At 39.7% G+C, this 25,170-nt stretch overlaps 1 protein-coding gene across 2 annotated transcripts in view; it reads left to right on the forward strand.

Annotated features, from left to right (window-relative positions):
- Positions 1-527: 527 nt before the first annotated feature.
- The window catches only part of LOC308687465 (NLR family CARD domain-containing protein 3-like), a 36,443-nt gene continuing 11,800 nt past the window's right edge, over positions 528-25,170 (forward strand). The window contains exons 1-7 of one of the 2 annotated variants that reach the window (XM_081360036.1): positions 528-693; positions 4,888-5,050; positions 5,501-5,697; positions 5,798-7,681; positions 7,808-7,978; positions 8,480-8,653; positions 25,087-25,133. In XM_081360036.1, coding sequence (XP_081216162.1) covers positions 5,799-7,681; positions 7,808-7,978; positions 8,480-8,653; positions 25,087-25,133 — 2,275 coding nt within the window. In that variant the 5' untranslated portion in view covers positions 528-693; positions 4,888-5,050; positions 5,501-5,697; position 5,798. The remainder of the gene's footprint in view (positions 694-4,887; positions 5,051-5,500; positions 5,698-5,797; positions 7,682-7,807; positions 7,979-8,479; positions 8,654-25,086; positions 25,134-25,170) is intronic. The other variant, XM_081360035.1, reaches the window with a different exon arrangement.

Raw genomic sequence — 25,170 nt, forward strand, 5'->3', positions numbered from 1 at the left:
AGCAAGAAAACCATAACAACCTTTTAATGTCAGCCTGATTTTGTGGTTGTAAATTTTGAACATGCAAGAACCTTGTTCATAATGTTTTATTAATTTAACTTTGTATCTTGTATTATTTCAGTTCTGATTTGAATGTTGTAGAATATGACAGTGTAAACAGAAGGCAGAGAAGCTGTTTCGGTCTCTAATTAATTTTCCTGATCATGTGACCAATAAGAAATTCACAGTGTGGAAGAGGATGTTGATGGTCATCACCTACAGTGAGTCACATTTGTGTGTGTCTAAGAATAGAACATAAGTTTATATTAACATGGATTAATATGTCTTGCTTTGTCGGTCACTTTGGATCACAGCACTGCATCATCTTCCCTGTGGATTTCATTCAGGTCCTGTATCTAGAGCCTTTTCTACCCGCCGTCCCAGAATGCTTTGACATTTACACATGCGCACTAAGCTCAGAGCAATTGTGCCTTATAATTTAGCTGTTTGGAAAACACTTGATGAAGGGACAGATGAACAACATCTCTCTCTTTATCTGGAACAACCGTTCATGTTGCTTCCCCTTCACACAGTATCAATCTGTGTTTGGATTTCCCCCTAGAAACAAAAGTGAAAGAAGAACACAAATAAGTGATTCTGTTTTGAGGCTTTAAACCTGTTACACTGGATTTTTAAACGGCTGTAGATTCGGTGGTAAGTTCAGAAATAATTCTTCATGTAAACATGTTGTCATATAAAAATGAGCTGCTGTTTGATTTTTTTGCTTTTCTTCACATGTGATTTCAAATATGGATCATTATATTTCGACAGTGAAATGATCTGACCAAAGGCAAAAACATGGATGACTAAAGTAAAATTACTTTTGATATTTCCTCAGATCGTTATATATAATAATATAAAAAACAATTATGAAAATAATATGTATAATTTTTTTATATTCAAATATTTATAGATCATGTGACATCAAGTTAAACTTTGAGTTGAACTTTAGCTTAAGCTTTCTTAATGTTTAGAAAAACAGTCCTAAATGGTACAGATTACAGTTCTTTGTAACAATAGCAGAACTATTGGTGTTAAATAGAACCCTTTATAAGGTTACATAAAGAACCATGATTTTTAATGTCTGTGTACTTTAAACGATGCCACAATAAAAAATAAAAAAATGTTTTTTTAATGTCTCAGTCTACCTGGATTTATAATATGTAGCCTCAGTAGGGGTTTACATAAATTATTTTATAAAATAAAAACCTGAATACATACTGTTAAATATTGAAAATGAATAAAAACCCAAAATAGATGTAAATCAATTATTCCGATTATTACCAATTTTCAATTAAATATCTGCACAATCCTCTATTATGTTTTTAATATCCATTTTTATGTGTCCATTTTTGTGTGACAGTGTCAGTGCCTCTCTACAAATCATGTGCTTTTAGCATTTTGTCGTGTCAGTTCCTCTACAAATCATGTGCTTTGAGCATTTTGTTGTTTCAGTTCCTCTTTGCAGTTGTGATTTGCGGTTTGTGCATGTGATTATCTGTATAAGCAGAAATACACAGTTGAGGTCAATGTAACAATGTCTTCAATTTAAAGGTGCTGTATGTAACTTTTTTACTCAGCATAATAATACAGTAATATGTTTGCAGATATTTTGGAAATATACTAAGTTCACATACTCGTTTCTCTGAAAAACACTTTTACAGCCAGTTATTTTACTTATTTTTTTACACGTTCCGTGTTGCCGGTTTTTGTTTTGGTCTGTGTGATCTCGCCCACTGCCAGTTCACCCAATAGTATTTCGACACCATAGTATTAGTATAGTATTTATAGTAGTATAGTAATTAATAGTATTTTTTTCCAGTTGGCGGAAACACAGCGTATTGCAAACACATCCTGTTGCGTGTCTTCAAACTGGTAACCGCGTGAGCGCTGAGTCTGCGGAGGAGAGGGCGGGGGAAACAACGATCTCCAATATTTTGAATTTGGACTGCAGTATTTTGTCATTCTTACAGACAGCACCTTTAAGTAAAAGCAATTGTTTATGAAGGCCACAAAACAAGTTGGGATGAATAAGGAACCCTGATCCCTCACATAACCATTTCAGCAAGTTTTTCAAGAGGATATGGTCTCTAAATAGAACTTTTAAACCAGCATCTTGCTAAAGATTATACTACAATTATTTTACATTGTGTGTAAAGCAAATAGATTGCAATAAGATTAAGGGCCCTATCTTGCACCCAGCGCAATTGACTTTGTACACCGACGCATGTTTCATTCCTATTTTGCACCCGCGCAAAGCGCGCTTTTCCCTCCACAGAAGCACGTCGCTAAACTAGGGAATGAACTTGCGCTCCCTGGGCGGTTCAGCTCAAAAAAGGAGGCGTGTTCCGGCGCAAACAATCCCTGGTGCTATTTTACTGTTCCATAAAACAATTGCGCCACTGGCCAGAAAAAAAACTAGTCTAAAGTCAGTGGCGCGTTGCGCATTGTTCATTATGCTATTTTAAGAGCACATGCTTGACCATAATGTATAGCGTGCACAACGCGCATACACTTTGATTCTCTAATCTACACAGAAGCAGCAGTTTTCATTTTTGCAAATCATATTATTACAAACGATAGGTACATAGATAGATAGATAGACAATTTATTATAAAAGCATACATCTAGCTTACACATTTACCCACATTATTATATGCCTGTTTAACCGAAGCTAATCTGGGTGTGTTTCTCCATCCCCAATGTCACTTCTCTCTCTTTTACGGCCGTGACGAGAGCGTTGCTCTCCTCGGCTGTGAACCGCTCCTGGCGCGCGCCTGGCAAATCCGCCGTTATAATAGCAATATGCCAAGGAAAAAGTGCATCTGCTCTTAACCTGTTAAGCTTCACCAGTGCGTCGGCGCACTGAAGCGTTTTTTTATTTATATAGTTGAAAGTTACTATCAGATTTAATGTTATACCTTGACAAACTATACATCATTAAAAAGATATAATACTCAAGTTTCAGTATTTGACCACTATTGTATTCTGAGAAACTTATAGTGACAGTTATGTCTTAATTTGTGTCAGGAGTTATGAAATGAAAAAATGAGTCGATACCTTTAATATGAATTATGCGCGTCAGCCGCTTTCATTCATAAAAAACTCCCGTGCTGTCGTCATGACAGCGATACACAAAACAACGTCCTTCAGGGCTTTTAGCTCAAAAATGTGCAAACTTGGAGAAATATTGATATATTCTCATAGATTCACGTCATATTTCTAAAGACAGGAATAATATTTATTGAATTTATACCCAAATGCGTCGATGTAATCATTATGATCGCTTCTTACTGAGATGTGCAGTGTTTTCAATTCATACCAATAGCCTGAGGGCGCTATATGCACAAAAAACAATCCATATATGGCACATGAAGAAGAGCCATAATCATGTGACATTCCAGGACGTCACTGCTACACACAAAGCTACAGAGATCCCGCTGTAATATGCAGATAAAAGATGTTTTGAAGACAATAAACATGTTTGCTATGATATTTGATTTGCCTGTGTTCTTCAAGCCATGCCAGGTATTTCCATAATAAAAGATTATATTTATAATGTAATGCTAATCGATATAGACTTTATCAATGTGCATAAAACTATAAATAATGTTTTCTGTCTGATTTTTTTTTTATCTGAAGCCAAATTATATCACAGAAGATTATTTAAAACACTCGATTGCATTATGAAGTAAGTTTGGAGCACAAACATGGTTTTAATCTCATAAATGGTCGTGTATTGATGGTGTGCTAAGCTAACATGCTAGCTAGCCCAGGTGCACCTGCCACCAGGGGTTATTCTTTTATGAATTTTGTTCTAAATAAGAATGCTTACTGATATGTTCTAGTGCATTTGACCACTATTTAGTGCACTTCAAATGTGAAGTGAGAACTTTGATAAAAGAAATTAGGGATTGAAACCCTGTGAATAGCCAGTCGTTAGTAACTATAATGCAGACAAAAGAAATGCATATTTCGAGCCATAACCAGTCTGGAGAGGTGTGAATGTGTGCAGGGGGAGACTGAGACTGAATGGGGCTCGTTTGCACCACAAAACAATAGAGACAAAAGACTGAATGGATGCTTAGACGATGACTAAACATCAGTAGCATTTTTAGAGTAGCCTAATCAAAATAAAGTCATGACATGATCTTGAAAAACATTTAACTAAATACAGAGTTTTAGACTTATTATCTTCATATTTTAAATATAACATGGTCAGACATGTGGCTTTAGCTGTAGTGCATTTCTAGATTGCTCCAGTGCCAACTTCAATTTTATTTTCATTAATATGTTTCATTAAAAAAAATTCTAATAACTTTACAAAACTTTGAAGCTATTTAAAAAAAAAAATCATTATGACAATAATTAATTCTACATTTACAATAAACTACCAGGTGTCAGCTTTCAAATGAGATCATACTTGTGCTTTTAGTGCAAAGGGTTCATGAACTGTATCTGTTTCAGTTTGGGTATGTCATTTCTGGGGATTTTTCAAAAGTGGGGTTGCAGCTTAACAGGTTAAAGGGAATGTGAGATGATGCTCTGATTGGTTTATTTCACGTTACACCCAAACCACACCTATGAATAATGAAGCTACTTCAGACCAACCCCTTTTAGATTTGCGTCGAGCGCAAGAGTCATTTATCCCGCCGGGAAAACAGCGCCGAGACCAGCCCACAAAGTTACTTGTGCTTTGCGCTTTGACACTTGCGTTTCAGATCGTTAAAATAGGGCCCTAAGAGTTTAATGTATCTGTACTGCAATGTCCAAAAATACTATAAATTAAAGAATTTTAACTTCTGTACAGCATTGTATTATTATTTTTATTTTTTATTTTTTTTTTAGCTCTCCAATAAAAGATCTGAAATCAATCACTCTACCTTTTGGACGGTGCCTTTAAAATGAGTTCTCCATCTTCTGGATCCAGCTCCGTGTCTATGAAGAGTGATCAATCCATGACGAATGATCCTCCTGAATTAATTGATGGAACAGTGTCCTCTGACCTGAGGTAAGACTCTATTTTTGCATTTAGCAGACATTTTTTATTCAGAGTGACTTTCCAGAAGCCTGGTGTCAGTGAATGAGTGACACCTAATTTTCAAGAAGTTATTTTTGATATTTTGTCATATTTTGGTATTATTTTTATTTACTCAAGAGGAAACATAGTACATTGAAGAGAGTTCACCCAACATAAAAAATCAGTTCATTATTTACTCACCAAGGTGTTGTTCTAATGCCTGATTCCCTTTCTTTCTTTTTCATCCATGATAGGAGAAATGAAACTAAATGTCCATCCATGCATTCAATTTGGGATCTTTGCTACTGCCTCCTTAAGATAATTTTTTTATTTGTTAATGGCTTTGGATAAGTGTCAAAAATGAATAAATGTAAATTTAATGTGCATGCACAGTATAGCTAATACTCTAAAATGCAGTTTTGCTTGTCTTTTTTTTCCCAGTATAATCAGGAAATGGAAATCAGAGTTTCCAGAACCCAGCGGTGTGTCTGTGAAGAGTAACAGATCCATGGAGCCACCCTTTAAATTCAGTGAAGGAACAGAGACTTCTGACCTTTCGTTAGTATTTGTAGTTGCTAATTTACTGTAGTACACTCCAAAAACAGAGCATGCCCTGTACAGGGGTGCAGACCAAAAAGGTGCACCAAAATCATATCTGGTAACTGAAATATTTCTGAAGCTCTCCAACAGTCACTGTAATTTTGCTGTTTTTTTTTTGTTGTGTTTTCTTAATCTCAGCATGGAAGAGAAACATGAGCTGATCAGATCTGTGTCGTTCTCTACATCCCATTATCTGACCCACATCAGGCGGGACAAATCTGAAGCAATCCTGCAGACACACACATTGGAGACTGGAGACCTGCAGAGAGTCAAAGACCAGCACAAAACCAGCATGAAGAACAAGTATGAGAGATTATGTGAGGGACATAAACTCCAAGAGAATCAAACCCTGATAAACAGTATCTACACACATCTCTACATCATAGAGGGAGAGAGAGAAGGAGTGAATGAAGAACATGAGGTTTTACAAATGGAGAAAACGCCCAGAACACAACACTCACAAGACACTCCAATCTACTGCAATGACATCTTTAAACCCTTGCCTAAATCAGGATGTGAGGATAAAGACCAAATCAAGACTGTTCTTACTAAAGGCATTGCTGGAATCGGAAAAACCATCTCTGTGCAGAAGTTCATTCTGGACTGGGCCGAGGGAAAAGCCAATCAGGATGTAGATTTTCTGTTTGTGCTTCCATTTCGAGAGTTGAACTTGATCCGAGATCATCAGTACAGTCTTCACAGACTTCTGCTGGACTTTCATCCTGAACTTCAAGATCTGGACTCAAAGATTTATGAGGAGTGTAAAGTTGTGTTCATCTTTGATGGTCTGGATGAAAGCAGAATCGCACTGATGTTTTCAGACCCTCAGAAAGTTTCTGATGTGACTGAGACTTCATCAGTGGGTGTGTTGATGTCAAACCTTGTGAAAGGAGATCTGCTTCCCTCTGCTCTCATCTGGATCACCTCCAGACCAGCAGCAGCCAATCAGATCCCCTCCAAATACATCAACCGTCTGACAGAAATTCAGGGGTTCAATGAGCCTCAGAAGGAGGAATATTTCAGGAAGAGAATCAGTGACGAGCATCAAGCCAGCAGAATCATCTCACACATCAGAAGAGCAAGAAGCCTCAACATCATGTGCCACATACCCGTCTTCTGCTGGATCTCATCCACTGTGCTTCAAAAACTCCTGAAAGAAGATCTGAGTGCAGAAATCCCTCAAACTCTGACTGAAATGTACATCCACTTCCTGCTGATTCAGATCAACATGAGGAATCAGAAGTATGCAGAGAAAGATCCAGAGAAACTCTTGCAGTCCAACAGAGAAGTGATTGTGAAACTTGCTGAAGTGGCTTTCAAACAGCTGATGAAGGGCAATGTGATGTTCTATGAGGAGGACCTGAGAGAGAGCGGCATAGACGTCACTGACGCCTCAGTGTATTCTGGGATTTGCACTGAGATCTTTAAGGAGGAATCTGTGATTCATCAGAGGAAAGTCTACAGCTTCATTCACCTGAGCGTTCAGGAGTTTCTCGCTGCTTTCTATGTTTATTACTACCATGTAAGCAGTAATACAGAAGTGTGTTTAGATTCACTGCATAGTTTACAGAAAAGAGCTGTAGACAAAACCCTTGAGAGTGAGAATGGACACCTGGATCTGTTCCTGCGGTTCCTGCTGGGTGTCTCACTGGAGTCCAATCAGAGACTCCTACAAGATCTACTGACACACACAGAGAACAGCTCAGAGAGCATCAGGAGAACCACACAGTACATAAAAGAGAATATCAAAGATGGACATGGACTCTCCACTGAAAGATCCATCAATCTGTTCCTCTGTCTGCTGGAAGTCAAAGATCAGACTCTGTCCAGAGAGATTCAGGAGTTTGTGAAATCAGACAAACACTCAGAGAAGAAACTCTCTCCTGCTCACTGCTCAACAATCGCCTACATGCTTCAGATGTCAGAGGAGGTGCTGGATGAGCTGGACCTCAAGAAATACAACACATCAGATGAGGGTAGAAGAAGACTGATACCAGCTGTGATCAACTGCACAAAAGCTATGTGAGTTGAGGCACATTGATATCTAGTTACCATATCAAAACTAGTATGCTGTTTTAATGTTTTAGTTCAGTGCTTTGGTGAGACCATGTGGTACAAACATTTCAAGTAATTAATTATGTCCCGCAGGCTTGCCGGCTGTTATCTCACTCAGCTTTATGAAACCGTGTTTCCGGCTCTACAGTCATCAAGCTGTGTCCTTAGAGAGCTGGATCTGAGTAACAATGACTTGCAGAATTCAGGAGTGAAGCTGCTCTCTGATGGACTGAAGTTTCCAACTTGTCAGCTGGAGATACTGAGGTAATTCTGGGAGACTTACTGAATGATGCAAGTCTGTTTTTTATTAGAAGTTATATCCTGGAGATTTCCTCTTTTGTCTGTAGTTGATCTGCTGTTGATGTGTGTCTGTAGATGATCAATCTGTTGATGTGTGTCTGTAGATGATCAATCTGTTGATGTGTTTCTGTAGGTGATCTGTCTATTAATGTTTCTGTAGGTGATCTGTCTGTTGATGTGTGTATATGATCAATCTGTTGATGTGTGTCTGTAGATGATCAGTCTGTTGATGTGTATCTGTAGGTGATCTGTCTGTTAATGTTTCTGTAGGTGATCTGTCTGTTGATGTGTGTATATGATCAATCTGTTGATGTGTGTCTGTAGATGATCAGTCTGTTGATGTGTATCTGTAGGTGATCTGTCTGTTGATTTGTGTCTGTAGGCGATCTGTCTGTTGATGTGTATCTTTAGATGATCAGTCTGTTGATGTTTGCCTGTAGATGATCTGACTGTGTGTGTCTGTAGGTTGTCAGGCTGTATGGTGACTGAGGAAGGCTGTGGTTATGTGTCTTCAGCTCTGAGTTCAAACCCCTCACACCTGAGAGAACTGGATCTGAGCTACAATCACCCAGGATATTTAGGAGTCAAGCTACTCAACGACAAACTGAAGGATCCAAACTGCTCTCTGGAGACATTGAAGTAAGTGGGGCAGTAAGACAGTTATTTGATTTTACACTAGATTGTCAATACTTTTAAGCTCAGTTAATTGAAAAAAATAAATTAATTAACAAGCTGTGCACCATGCTTACCAGCCATGACATTGTTTACAATACAGTACAACCTATTGTACCTTATCACTTAACCCTCTGGGGTCTGAGGTGTTTTCTGGCCCTGGAGGTGTTCTGACATGCTCTGACATTTGTGCTTATTTGTGTTACTTGTGACATTTTCATGGCTAAAGTCTGATTACACTGTATTTAGCACAAACTCTGCTACAATAATATGTCAGCAGCATGTATGTAAAAGTTTGTAGTTTTGAGATAATGAAATTTATGCGTGGTTTGTGAAAAAAAAAAAATTGTCAACTGAAATAAGGCCATGAAACCCATAATGATTATTTCTTCTCAAGACTTTTGAAAATTGTATCACGTAGCCTAGAATATTTGCTCCAAAACTATGTGAAAATCACCCTGACTGCTCATTCAGATAAGACAATATAATGATTTAAAATTTGTAAGACGTGTTTTGTGTAAGAAAGCTTTATGCGACGAGGCGTAAACACATCATTAATATGTGAACTCATGTGAATGTTGAAGTCAGCAGGACTCAGTTGCATCTGGGCCCTGTAAAAAAAAAAAAAAAAAAAAAAAACTGAACATACTGATATCAAGAGAAACTATAGGGCTTTACGATTTTGGGAATAGATTTTAGATTTTTCTGGTTAAAATTTATTTTTAAAATTCACAGAATACACACACAACACACACACACACACAAATGTTTCCAAAAATATATAATGATCAGGTTTGTTGTGCCTTGTAGGCATAGGCTACGTGCAGTTCTGCATAAAATAATAATAACAATAAATTAAATCTTCCAAAAGATTTCAGTAACAACTACGCTAGAGAAAAATATATTGATTACAATATAAAAACATGAAGCCTATTGTTTGGTGCGTTTTGCTTTTCAAACGCAGAGCGCGCTCCAAAATATGAAACATTCAAATGCAGAGCTCGCTCCAAAATATGAAACATTCAAACGCAGAGCGCGCTCCAAAATATGATACATTATGGTTACCATATTATACATATCTACGTTTGAGCAGATATCCACAAACACAGTAACGGTTCAACTGCAATGTGAAGTTTATGCAACAATAACAGTAACTAATAATTAAGAATTTCTTACCTTACATCTTTCTTGTCTTCAAATCGCGTTCTTCTTCTTCTGAGGTAAATCCAATGTAAGCTCACGGCTTGTCTTCCAAACTCGACGAAAAGCAGAGACTTTGGTGAAGTTTGGTGCTTTGTTTTTGAGGTAACGAGCTTGTTCGTGTGAGGCGTGGACGATCTGCATGTCAATCTCTATTTTCAAATAAAAAATAATGAGCAAGCGCTTGAGAAACTGGACATCTTGTTGGTTTTATACAAATTACTTAAACAGAGAATATTTGTTTTCAGTTTGAATCCGATCATTTAAAAGTACACACTTAAATGATTATAAAGATATATGGCTCATAAATGTGTGACAAGTATTCGCTGAGTTTTGTTTCAGTTTATAGACGTGCTCAAGAAAAAAAGTTCACCGCGACGGAGAGGCAGAAAGCACACCCTGTTTATTTTCTTTATTTTAAAAAAGCACAATGTTTTGATTTGATTGTAAGTGGACACATACAAAAGTAGACATCTCACAGATTCTTTTTATATATTTCTTTTTTCTGTATGACCATAAATGACGGAGAAATTTAAGTTTATTGTGCTACAATGTGAAGAAAATCCAGCAAAACGCGCGGGCGCGTTTGTCGACCCCAGAGCGTTAAACTGTGTGTGTCTGTGGTACGGTGCAAAAGACTTAGACACTGTTTAAACTGCAAAAGACCAGAATGAAAACAATCATACTTCTTTAATGGATTTAGCTTTAGTCTCAATTACTGATCTAACACTTCACTAGTTTTTAGTACTGTATATGCTTTAGAGCTGTGGTTCTCAACCTGAAGAGAGAACCAAATTGCAGGTAAAAAGAAAAGGTTTATGTGCAACAGGCAAAACTCAGCAAAACCCAGCCCAAGAGGGTCAGAACAAAAAATAAATACATGTTGCCAGGAAAAATAAGATGCTGAGTAGCAGGAAGTAATTCACGCAGACAAAAAAAACCTAGAACGGGCAGGCTGGTATCAATGTTGGGACAGGCAAGGGCAAGAAAAAGGAACAAGGCAGGCCAACAAATCCAGGTCAGGAGAAGAGAACCTCAGGATCCCAGGCAGGTCAGATCAGACAGACTAAGCTAGGCAGGGGTAGACAAAAAAGAAATGCAGGAAAGACAGACAATCCTGGAGCCAAAAAAAAGAAGAAGAAAAAAAAGGTCAACGAAAAAAACAATATCTGGCAGAGAACAGCACACACAAGGGAAATAAATAGGGAAACAAATTAGGATGTTAATAAGAGACAACAGGTGAGGAAAATTAACTAATGAAAATGACACGAGGGGGTGGGGCAAAGACATGACAAACAAAAGAGCACATGGTAAACAAAAAAACAGAAGCACATGGCAACCACAAAGCACAACCAGAAAAGACAGACCTGGGCTGATCAGCCTGGAGTCCTGACAGTCACAAATGCAAATGTGCGTACCATACAGTATGCTGACCACATTTAAAAAATAAATTCCAGTTTTACTATTTATTTTTGTTTTAAAATTAAATTAACATGCATTAAATAAATATAACATTGAACTATGTTTTTATCATATAAAATATTTTTGGTGATGATATACTATTTTCAGACATGCGCCAACCTACTATGTACTGATGCAATTACGCCATTAAAGAACACTTACAAGCGTAATTTGGCAAAATTCCATCAGTAGGCATTAGTTTTGTCAATTTAGTGATCAAAATGGACAAATATGTTATTAGATTAGAAAAATTAAACAAGGAACATACCAATGAAGGGACACATGCCAACAAGTAGAGTTGTAGCATCAGTAGTGAAGGTAGGGGAGTATTGGAAGAATGGAAGAATCAGTTTGCTGTCAATGAGCAGGAAGGGCAGGCTTTCTGTTTGCTCTGGAGTAAAGTAACTGAAATCAATGCGAGCTAGCTTAAAAGTGTCCCAGGCTGTGACATTTGCAACGTTAAAAATTATGTGGCTCCTTGCCAAATATTGCAGACTATTCAATGATGGGGAACTATTTAAAAACTGTTTTCTGGAATCACAATGTCTTTTTGATCATATGAGTGTAACCCTTTCGAATTTAATATCTATAGTTTTCCTTTATTCCTAGTCCTAAAGTGTTTATTTGTAAGTACGGTTGATTATATATCATAAAAGGAAGTTTCTGTATTTTAGGTGTGGTACTATCATTAACCTCTAGAGGGCGGTTAACGCTGTGGTATGTTGAGAGTCAACGTATGTTAAAAGTCAGATGAAGAAACCTGCTGAATATGCACGCACGAGGTCAGCGTGTAGCTGCAAAGACGATTTAATTTTCATTTGTTTCTTCGGTTAAATGTGCATATTCTTTTATAAAGGATAATATTAATCGTCGAGGTCGTTTATTTATCCTATTGCTGAGGAAAACAACCGGTCAATGCTTTTGGTTACTGGTTTTTCTTTTACAAGAACTCTGATTGGTTTTTTTGAATGCTGATTCTGTCAAGTGATCTACCATTTAAACGGCGAGCCAGACCCTGATCTGCCACTCAAAGAATCATCGTGGTCCATCACGGATGTACACAAGAGAGCTAAGCACATACACACTACCCGGGTAGCAACACAGAAGGCCTTTACATACAGACATTGAAGCTCTTTACACACGCATGACCATTGGAGCTTTACACATGGACATTTGAGTTTTATACATATGGACATTTGAGCACTTTACACACAAAGGATCCAGAACAAATTATTGAGACTGTTTTATTTTGTTTCATTTTATTTTATTTTTTCATTTTTGGTATTCACATTCAACTTGGGTTTAATATGAACCATGTTTGTTGTTGGTTCATAGTGTTGAGTGGAAACCAGACAAAGACTCAGCTGTGACAATATTGTTTATATTGAATGTGAATCATTGTAAATAAAATTGCCGGCTGTTAATTACTTGAAATTGATTTGGTCCACCCTTTTACTTTTAAATCCTCCCAGAGTCGAACCTAGGCCAAATTTAACCTCTGTAGAGTAACATATACATAGAATACTACATTCGTCGTCCCTGTTACATCCCTTATTGTGGCGAGCCAGCCAGGAGGATTTTTTAAAATAGCCGGTTACAAGTACATCTTGAGAGTGGTGAAGTTCCAAACTTTTGTCTCTGAAGTAATTTTTTTTTTTTTTTGTGATTGAGCACAATGAGTATGTCTGATATTGAAAAGTGTTACAATGTGAAAGCACGGCATTCTTTATGTGTGTTAGGCATTACTGATAATGACACAGATGATGACATTATTGCAACTTTTGAGAATTATGGGGTCATCGTGAAAGTAGTGAGAGTAGCCCCCCCTACTGAGCAGACAGGACAGCCCATCATTATAGTTGAGTTTGATGCACACACTCCTGTCACACTTCTTGAGCCTAATTTCCCCCTAGAAATTAAGAGTGTGCGAAACCCAGCAGTTGCATGGTATGCAGATAACATCAAAGTGCTAGCACAGCCCTCAGCACAGCCCCATCCCCAAGCACAAAGGTTATCGATTGAGTCAAGTGATGACAGTGATAATGCTGTTCCCGAAGAGGTCTCTTCTGACAACAGTGACTTTATTCCAAAGAGGTATATAAAAAGACAACCACTTAAGAAGCCAAAACCAAAGTCACGTGTCCTTATCTCAGACAGCCAGCCTGATTCTGCTGTGAGGAAAAAAACACCAAAGCCTGCCTTTAACACGCTCACTAATGACGACCTAAACCCTCCTGAGATCCAGCGCATTGTAGTCGAGCACGTCATCAAAAATGATGCTTTTTCTGCACAGACACATTCCAAATGGCTGCGTTCCTTCTCAGGAAAGGTACCCAAGCCCCCAGGTGAAGCTGACTTCGATACTTGGTGTCTTCATGTTGACCTTCTGTTGCAGGATTCTCTACCAATAGATATCCAGCGAAGGAAAATCTTAGAAAGCCTCTTGCCACCAGCTTCTGATGTGGTTAAACAGCTTGGTTCTACAGCTCCTCCTCGAGACTACGTGAAGCTCCTAGACTCTGCATATGGCTTAGTTGAAGATGGTGATGAGATCTTCGCCCGTTTCCTGAACACCAACCAAGATCCTGGTGAGAAAGCATCTGATTATTTACAAAGATTACAAACACTGCTCAGTACTGCGGTTAAGAGAAATGGTCTAAAGCAGTCATCTGCAGATCGTCAGTTGCTGAAACAATTTCAGCGTGGCTGCTGGGATCACTCGTTAATACTTACCCTTCAGCTGGAAGCCAAAGCCAAGACACCACCTGACTTTGCAGAGCTTTTGCTTCTGCTCAGAACTGAGGAAGACAGACGTGCAGCAAAACTGGACAGGATTCAAAACACAAAGCTGCAATTCACAAACAATCTGTTGTTGACATGTCTCCTTACAGTGACTCAAGTGTGTTGCAGACCTACATTTCAGAAACAGAGGCTTTGAGAAAACAGGTGGCTGATCTCCAGATGCAGCTTAGATCCTCCAAATCTGAGAAAAAGAAGAAACATGAGTCCAAATTGACAGAATACTCAAACATGGTGACACCTAAAGTGGAGATGCAAGCTCAACAGGTAACAGCTAAACCACCAAAACCCTGGTTTTGTTTCAGATGCGGCGAAGATGGCCACATAGCTAGGACATGTGAAGGTTCCATCAACAAGGCGCTTGTGGATCGAAAGTACAAAGAGCTCAAAGCGAAACAGGATGAATGGAAAGTGAAAAATGGAGTGCCGTTAAACTGGACGGGGTTTCAGTAACGGGACATACTGGGGCCCATTGCAGAAAAGAATGTCCCAATGAACAGAACCAAAAAGAAGCAAGATGTCAAGCTCACTCATGTCTTCCATCTCGTGAAAGTGATTTAATCTCTGGCATAATTGGTCCTAAATGCACAGCTGAAATCATTATTGAGGGACAGGTTTGCAACTCTCTTCTTGATTCAGGGTCACAGGTGACCACTGTGTCCAAGTCCTTTTATGACACGCATCTGTCATCCTCTCCAATCCTCTCTCTTGATGATCTTATTGAAGTTGAAGGAGCTGGGGGGCAGACTGTACCATACTTGGGCTATACTGAAGTTAGCATACATTTCCCAGAGAACATTGCTGGAAAAGCTGAAACTGTTTCCACTCTTGCACTTGTCATACCTGACTATAAATTCAATGCTGAAGTCCCAGTACTGATTGGCACCAACACCCTTGACACATTGTTTAAATCTTTTGTTGCTAACGACAACAGTTATGCTTCTCCCAAGGACAAATTCCAACATGCACCCCTTTTGAAAACTCTCTTGCGCAGATACATCCTGGGACTAAGCAATGGAAAAGTGGGCCAAGTAAAACTACAGGGTCAGAAATGCGTCGCCATTCCAGCGGGTCAAAAGATGGTCCTGGATGGGTATGCTAGGAATGTGGCAACGATTGCTGATGCTCCACTTGTAGTAGAGCCATCCACTCACTCCAGCCTCCCTGGTGGTCTGCTTTTGTGCAGTTATGTCCTGACCAGTCCCAGACGGACCTCATTTAAAGTTCCCATAATCCTCCAGAATGAAACTGCACATGAAATCACACTCCCAGCCAACTGTTGTTTAGCTGAGCTCTATGCTCCATCAGCTCTGTCCTCGCTAAGGAATACCTCAGCTAAAGAGAAAAAACCTAGTGTTGTGTCTTCCACTACTAAAGTCGGCTGCAATGCAGTATGTTCCACCAATCCTGAAAATAAGATCACATTCGACTTCACAGACCCCTCTCTTTCTGAAGAGTGGAAAGAAAGAATTACAAAAAAGCTCAACTCCATTCCTGAAGTATTTGCAATGAGTGACCTTGACTATGGGCACACTTTAGCGGTCAAGCACAGAATTCGGCTTTCAGATCCAACTCCTTTTAAACAGAGAGTGAGGCCCATCCATCCCTCAGATTATGAAGCTGTTAGGCTTCATCTCCAGGAGCTTAGAGATGCAAACATAATCCGTGAGTCGGAAAGCCCCTTCGCTTCTCCAATAGTCATCGTGAAGAAGAAGAACGGTGCTATGCGCCTGTGCATAGACTACAGAAAATTAAATAATCAGACGATCAAAGATGCTTACGCACTGCCTAACATTGAGGAAACGTTTTCTGCATTGACTGGATCCAATTGGTTTTCTGTCATGGATTTTAAGTCAGGTTACTATCAGGTGGAGGTTGAAGAGGAGGATAAGTACAAGACTGCATTCGTAACACCAATGGGATTCTGTGAATTTAATAGAATGCCGCAGGGGGTGACTAATGCACCTAGTACATTTCAACGTGTCATGGAAAAGTGCATGGGCACCTTGCATCTCAAAGAAGTCCTTGTCTTCCTCGACGATCTCATCGTTTTCTCGAAAAGCCTGGAGGAACACGAAGAACGCCTCATGAAAGTCCTGAACCAGCTGAAAGCGTTTGGCTTAAAATTATCTCCAAGCAAATGCCACTTTTTCATGAAGTCTGTGAAATATCTTGGACATATTGTTTCAGAGAAAGGCGTTGAAACAGATCCTGAGAAAATCTCTGCACTCACCACCTGGCCAAAGCCGACAAATATCAGTGAGCTGAAGTCCTTTTTGGGTTTCACTGGGTATTATCGGAGGTTTGTCAGAGACTACTCCAAAATTGCCAAACCATTAAATGCATTAACAGTTGGCTATTGTCCCCCTCGAAGGAATGCGAAGGGTTTTAAGCCTGTCTCCAATTCTGATTTCAAGAAGCCTTTTGGTGGTAGATGGACGCCTGAGTGTGACACCGCATTCCAGACACTGATTGAGAAGCTGACCACAGCCCCGGTGTTGGGATTTGCTAATCCAAAACTGCCATACATCTTACATACAGATGCTAGTCTCCATGGTCTTGGTGCTGCCTTGTACCAGGAACAAGATGGTCACATGAGGGTGATTTCATTTGCCAGCAGAGGGTTGTCGAATTGTGAAAAACGTTATCCCACCCACAAGCTGGAATTCTTAGCCTTAAAGTGGGCAGTGACGGATAAGTTTTACGACTATCTGTATGGGGCCGAGTTCACCATCATGACCGATAATAATCCCCTCACATATATATTAACATCTGCCAAGCTTGACGCTGCAGGATACCGGTGGCTTGCGGCCCTGTCTACTTTCAACTTCAGCATCCAATACAGAGCTGGGAAGAAAAATCAAGATGCTGATGGTCTCTCCAGGCGACCACATGATCAGGTGGATACCTATAACAGTTCCCAGGTTGAAGATGACCGCATTAGTCAGTTCATCTCCCGTTTTCTGAATGAAGAAAATAGGATTTCCTTTCCTAAGGAAGCAGTGGGAGCCGTTTGTCAAAAGCATCAACTGTACGGACGCCCTGTGGCAGACAAAGATGCCAATTTACCTGTTGCTCTGGAATGTCTTGCCATTGATGCTAATGCCATCCCAGTTGAATTCTCCCAAGCTGAATTTCTTCCTGGTTCCAGCACCCTTCCCCGGATGTCCCAACAGGATTGGGCAGCAGAGCAAGCAAATGATCCTGTCATTTGTAGAGTGACTCACCTCTTGAACACTGGCAAACGTCTCTCTTACCGGGTCAGACAGTAAGAAAATCGAGAAGTCCAACTTATGCTTCGACTGATTCACCAACTTGTAGTCCTCGATGGAGTCCTCTATAGGAAGCGTATGAACAGAGGAGAGTCCTTCTATCAGCTAGTTCTACCTCAGAAGTATAAGGAAGTGGTCTTAGAAGCTTTGCATGACTCAGTAGGTCATATGGGAGTGGAGCGGACCTTGGATTTAGTTCGTACGCGTTTCTATTGGCCAAGGATGTCTTTGGATGTCGAAACCAAGGTCAGCACATGTGAGAGATGTATCAGAAGGAAGGCAAAAGCGGAAAAAGCATTTCCCCTTGTTAACATCGAGACCAGCCGACCTTTAGAACTTGTTTGCATGGACGACCTTTCTCTTGAGCCAGATGGTAAAGGTACTAAGAACATTTTAGTCATCACTGACCATTTTACAAAGTATGCTGTAGCAATTCCAACAGCTGATCAGAAAGCAAGGACAGTTGCTAAAGCACTTTGGACTAATTTCTTCATTCATTATGGGATACCAGAACGCCTGCACAGCGACCAGGGTCGAGATTTCGAATCTGCTGTGATCAAAGACCTTTGTCTTCTACTGGGTATAAAGAAGACTAGGACCACTCCTTACCACCCACGTGGAAATCCCGTGGAGAGGTTTAACCGAACTCTTCTCCAAATGCTCGGAACTCTTCAAGAAGAAGACAAGATCAAATGGCGTGATTTTGTGCAGCCTCTGGTACATGCCTATAACTGTACAAAAAATGACACCACCGGTTTCTCCCCTTATCAGTTAATGTTCGGGAGACAGCCAAGCCTTCCCATAGATGTAGCCTTTGGTATCAAGCCTGAAGGGGAAAAGAGAGTTAGTCATGCCGAATACATCAAAAAGCTTCAAGAGAGTCTGCAAGAAAGCTACAAGATTGCTGTTGAATACAGTAAGAGGACAGCTCTTCGCAATAAGCAACGATATAATCTAAAGGTGAGAGAGTCCACTTTACAAGCAGGAGACCGTGTTCTCGTTAAGAATGTTGGCATAAGAGGCAAGCACAAGATAGCTGACCGATGGAGCAAGACTATCTACATAGTAGTCAAGCAAATAACTGATTCTCCAGTTTATGTTGTAAAGCCTCTTACTACTGACGGACCTGAAAGAACCCTCCATCGAGATTTACTCTTGCCCTGTGGTTTCTTAACCCCCACCAATTCCAGTGATGAAGACACCAGAGTGGAGGAAAAGGAAAAAACAACTTGTTCTAGGGAATCGCCAACAGTTCCAGAGGATGTCGATGAACAAGTGTATGAAAGTGATGGAGAACCAGATTTCTACTTCCCCCAAATAATGCAGGATAAGACATATCCTACCATAACAGTTTTCAAGGACGTGCCTTACGTACAAGAAGTGGAAGGAAGTTCCTGTGAGACAACATTGAATCCAAATGCACAACCATTTGAACCTTCTGGAGGTGTGGAAAGTCTTGGCAATGAACTTGAGCATGTGCAAATTGATGGGGGAAACGCAGTGGAAGAAGTAGTTTTATCTGAAGAGGGAGAAACAAACTTACCTGAGGACTCGCTGGAAGAGAATGTGGGAAACTCACCTGTCAAAGAACTGGATTCCGAGGCCGTTGAAGTCATCGATGATGAGTGTACTGAGGAGTTGATCAGGAATAGAACGTAACCTGTTGAGGGAAAGAGAGGTGAAATGAGGAAAGAGGACAACGACAGTGAAATACTGATTGAGGAGAATGTTGAAAGAAATGGAAATACCCCTGTGCAGGAAATACCTGAGCCGGAGTCCAGACGTTCTACCAGAATCAGGGAGCCACCTAACAGGCTAACTTACACATCATTAGGAAACCCCTTAGTGTTAGTCATGCAATCCCTGTTAAGTGGTTTAAACAAAGCCTTCACACAAGCCCTTGAGTCAGATGATTTCCCTGAGGTTAGGATACTTACCCCTGATAAATCAATTATTTTATAGGTACACTACATGCAGAGACGCATGCAGGTTCAGGAGGGGAGGATGTAACCCTTTCGAATTTAATATCTATAGTTTTCCTTTATTCCTAGTCCTAAAGTGTTTATTTGTAAGTACGGTTGATTATATATCATAAAAGGAAGTTTCTGTATTTTAGGTGTGGTACTATCATTAACCTCTAGAGGGCGGTTAACGCTGTGGTATGTTGAGAGTCAACGTATGTTAAAAATCAGATGAAGAAACCTGCTGAATATGCACGCACGAGGTCAGTGTGTAGCTGCAAAGACGACTTAATTTTCATTTGTTTCTTCGGTTAAATGTGCATATTCTTTTATAAAGGATAATATTAATCGTCGAGGTCGTTTATTTATCCTATTGCTGAGGAAAACAACCGGTCAATGCTTTTGGTTACTGGTTTTTCTTTTACAAGAACTCTGATTGGTTTTTTTGAATGCTGATTCTGTCAAGTGATCTACCATTTGAACGGCGAGCCAGACCCTGATCTGCCACTCAAAGAATCATCGTGGTCCATCACGGATGTACACAAGAGAGCTAAGCACATACACACTACCCGGGTAGCAACACAGAAGGCCTTTACATACAGACATTGAAGCTCTTTACACACGCATGACCATTGGAGCTTTACACATGGACATTTGAGTTTTATACATATGGACATTTGAGCACTTTACACACAAAGAATCCAGAACAAATTATTGAGACTGTTTTATTTTGTTTCATTTTATTTTATTTTTTCATTTTTGGTATTCACATTCAACTTGGGTTTAATATGAACCATGTTTGTTGTTGGTTCATAGTGTTGAGTGGAAACCAGACAAAGACTCAGCTGTGACAATATTGTTTATATTGAATGTGAATCATTGTAAATAAAATTGCCGGCTGTTAATTACTTGAAATTGATTTGGTCCACCCTTTTACTTTTAAATCCTCCCAGAGCCGAACCTAGGCCAAATTTAACCTCTGTAGAGTAACATATACATAGAATACTACATTCGTCGTCCCTGTTACATGAGCAACAAGAGCTAGACAATCTGCAGGAAAAAAAGATTACAGCTCAGTAAAGACCTAGTTACGTGTTGAATTTCAGAAATGTATGAGCACTTGACAGAAGATCTAAAAACTAAGCTAGCCACTGCTTCAGGACTCCTCTGGCTGCAGATGAATTGACAGACATCAGATATGTTGCTCAGCTTTGCATTTGGTTGAGATGTGTGAATTCAGGAACTTTTGAGATTACGAAAGATTTATTGGCATTGAATCTGCAACAAGAATGAACAAGGGGCGAGGACATTCATAGAGCACTCAGTGAAGCATGCAAAGTCATGAACATACCGGCATCCTCAGTTGCCTCCATCACTACTGATCGTGCCCCCTCAATGACGGGAAAACACAACGGTCTTGTTGCTGAAATGCGAAAAACAGTCCCCTTACTTGTTGGCATTTCACAATAGTGTGCACCAGCAAGCTCTATGCAGTAAGTTATCTGATGGATACCTCATGAAGGTTATACACACTGTGGTCAAGGTGGTCAACTTCATTTGAGCATACCCTCTAATGTATTGCCGTTTTTTAGTGTAGTTGGATGAATTGGATGGTGCCTTTAGACACCTTCTGCACAGTGGAAAGTCTTAAATTATTTTCTGGTTGTACTCCTTGTGATAATTTACTTTCTTGATGACATTGATGAAGAGAGATTTCCAGTCTTGAGAGATAAGGAGCGGAAAAAAAATCTAGCTTTTCTCGGATACATCACAGTTCACCGAAGCAAGCTGAACTTGCAACTGCAAGGATGTTTCAAAATGAAGCTATAGTACACTACACAACTCAAAGATGGCGATTTAAATAATTTTCCACTCCTGAATGATGCGAAACAAGCATAGCGTCAGTTTTGGCAGGTCACGTTAGTCAAGCTCGCATCAGCTGACTCTCAGCTTATCCACATCTACCTATAGGAATATGATGCCTATCACTGTATACATATATAAGCTCCTTCAGTATTATCAGCAGCTATCGCGTTTCTCAGGAGCTAATTACCCTTCACCATCCCCACCTCTTCCTCTCGTCAGTCAGGATTTGGCATTCTGATTCCATTGAATCAGAAAAAATTCTCGAATTATGTGTGTACTTTTAAATCTTGAATTAATGATTTCTGCAATACATTCATGTTGGTTCTGTTCTGTTTACCCTAGGGGGGTTATTGCTGCTTTTATCCATGCTAGGCTGCATGGATGCGCAGGGAGTTCTTGCCAAGAACAGAACCATACCGCCAATCCAAACTGTATGCTAACTGTCAATTGTATTCTACGATAGTGGTCCTGACAGAAGTGAGGGTGTACTTGACACACAACAGAAATAAATTTTTTTTTTATTACAACCATCAATCAAATGCAAGAAAAATTCATCTCTCGTTTTTCAGATTTTGTAAAACTAAAATTTGCTGGACATTTCATCAGAGAGCAAATCAAGGACTTGGCTGCAACTTTCGGTTTGCCCCGCCACTCACTTGAAGATGAATCAATGGATGTTCAGGCAAGAGGAAACACCCGTGCTGAAAAGCAAACATCCTCAGTTGCAGAAATTTGTTGAAACATCCCTGGACAGAACATCTAATTACTAAGTTCGAAAGTGCTTTCAATATTTGGATCAACCTACATTTGCCAACGCACATTTTCTGCAATGTCGCGTATTAAGTCACGCTTCAGTACGCGTTTTACAATTGCAACTTCATTGTGCTTTACTCATTTCAAGCCAAATTTCACCAAATTGGTCAGCTCCAGACAACATCAGGTGTCCAATTAATGGCGAGTAGCTCTCTGATAATAATAATAAATGTAATCATCTATGTAGTCATATAGATTCAAGTAGTCTTTTGTATGTATTGTTATCATTATGATTATTAGTTATAATTATTAAAGGAACACACCGACTTTTTGGGACTTAAGCTTATTCACTGTATCCCACAGAGTTAGTTAAGTCCATACATACCCTTCTCATCTCTGTGCATGCTGTAACTCTGTCTGACAGACCCACCGCTAGCTTAGCAAAAAGACTGGAGGTAAACGGCTCCAGCTAGCATACTGCTTAGAGCCCTGCACGGGGCAAAAAATCCAGCCCCAACCGAGACCTGGCCCGTGGTGTTCAAGCCCTAATCCGGCCCCAGCCTGAAAACATCTGCAATTTTTCAGCCCGAACCCGACCCAAGACCAACATTAATATCACTTTAAGCTCTCTCTGACGCACAAGGTCTCTGCTAGACGCACACACACACATGCTACTATGTAAAACTTTATTATAGGCCTTAAACATAACTACCACCACCGACAATCATGCCCACAAATATTAATACAGACTGTCCATTACAGAGAAGCATAAGCATGCAGTAGAGAATATTATATAGCCAAATGTGATCCAGCAGTAAATAAAGATTTACGGCCTACCTTTTTTTGATGTTTAGCAACTTTACTGAAGAACAACGTTTCAAAGAACTCTTCGTCAACTGGCTAACGTTAAATAATAATACAAATATAATTTTTTTTTTTTTTTTTTTTTATCCGTTGAACTGAGTATAGGCTCGTTCACTGTTTATTTATTATTCTTCACTGTTGTGAAGAAAAAGAATAGCATCCACTGTTGAAGGTTTCAGGCTCATTGTTTGCTGTGGTAATCAAATCAAAACTCTTTCGAAATGCAGCTTTTCTTGAAGAATTGGGAACTTTTAGTAATTCCCCACGCTCCAACTTCTCCCTGATGCTCTGCATGGTCAACTGTCACCTAATGCATTGCACGCGCGTCCCGTTACTCGGAATCACATATTGCGTTGCATATTTATAATATTATCAATATAACAATATTTCATACAGTAGCCTGCGCTCTGTACGTATATTATGGGCACGATGAAAGGAGAGAAGCTAAATGAGCCCGAGTCCAACCAAAGCCCGATCTGTAAAAAAAAAAAAGTCCCCACAGTTCCCAATAAGTGACAAAATAACACCAACATTTTCCTATTTACATGTTGTGATTTGTATAGTCACAGCGTGTACAAATAACAAGGTCACATGAGACACAGACATCTTCTAACCGTATACATACTGGGAACTATATTCTCAGAAGGCGAAGCACTGCTACTTGGGCGGAGTGATTCTCAAAAAAATTAGATTATCTGCTAATACCTTAACATTAAATCAGGTTGTTTTGCATTGGTAACATCATGATATGCTGCCCGTGAGACGTGCACTTGGACTGTAGTGTGGCCCAGTGGGAAAAATGGCTGAGAACCACTGCTTTAGAGTGTCAGTTTGTGTGTGTCATGACTCATAATGTATGTGTCTGTATGTGAGATGAGGGTCATGTAATGGATCTATTGTGAAGAAATTGTTTTAATTTTTATTTATTTTTTGTTGCTCTTACTATTTTTATCTGCCTTTATTGACTTGCAATTATTGATGCAAGTTTGAGAGGTGGCACCCCGCCAAATCTCGCGAGACTCACAGCTTGCTTTACGGCACGACGTCACATACATCAACAATATATGAAGCAGCCTCTATTGAAGACACTAGCACGCATTTCAGACATGAATCATGGCCGAGTTGACGAAGAAAATGAAAGCGCAGTCGGAAGAGTGCAGAGACGGCTCTGTGTGAGTGGTATTTACAGCAGTAACGTTAAATACAAGTACTCAACAGCAACTCTAGGGGTCGCTGTTTGAGAAAAATGGAAACTGCATAGTGTGACTTTAAGGGGGAAAAAAACTTTTTTTTTTATCCTACTAGAATTTGAGAGAGAGATTAGTGTAATGTTGCGTTCTCACCAAACGCGAATTGAGCGTCTGGAGCATCTGGAGCGAATGATTCCCATGTTAAGTCAACGATGCGTTGACGTGCGTCTGGACGTCATGCGGCGCGATGGATGCGCGTCAACGTTCGCGCGAAAGAGGCGAATTGAGCGTCTGCCGCGAGTGATTTTATTTGGTGCTTTTTGTAAATTCACGCGTTTGAAGTGAATTCGCGTCTGACGCACGAGTTGAAAAATCTAAACTTTGGCACCTCGTTAACCAATCAGGAGCCTGCTTGCTGCTGTCACGTGGTGAAGTGACATGATAAACAGAGGCAGGCCCGCTCCTGTTCTGCTCTCCAGAGGAAATACAGACTCTCTCGATGAATGCTCGATCAACATCAGCCACCTTGCAAACAGACAACCGCCTAGCACTTGCCCCTCCCACAAGAAGAATTTCACCTTGAATCTATTTCGCTTCAAACGCTCGCATTATAATTGGACGCGCAAGTGGATTCAAAATGTTCAAGCGTCCAACTAGATACGATAGAAGCTAATTTGACGCTCAGTTTGCGTTCGGTGTGAACGCAGCAAAAGGAGGATTAAATTGTATCATAATTTGCAGTAACATTTTTGAACCTGTATAGTGCACTGTGAGCCATTCACCATGTAGGAAATAGTAAATCTGGTGGTGAAGAATGATGTCATTAACATTTTTGATCCATACTGGTGATAGAGACAAAAGCTTAAAGATAGTCTTAATGCTAACATTTATTCTAAAAGCCAAAAAAAAAAAAAAAAATACATAAGTGTTAATTATTTAATTTCCAATTTAATCAATTTTCCTCAACCTATGTTGCCACTATCTATTTTACACAATTAGCATTTCTAAAACCATGTTTTTTTGTTTCTTTTCAGTTTAGGTCATGGAGGACATTTCAGGATCATACCAGGACTGAGAAAATGCAAGTCATCAGTACACACACACACACACACACACAC

The sequence above is a fragment of the Scardinius erythrophthalmus genome (genome assembly GCF_964197995.2).
Source record: "Scardinius erythrophthalmus genome assembly, chromosome: 3".
NCBI classification, from domain to species: domain Eukaryota; kingdom Metazoa; phylum Chordata; class Actinopteri; order Cypriniformes; family Leuciscidae; genus Scardinius; species Scardinius erythrophthalmus.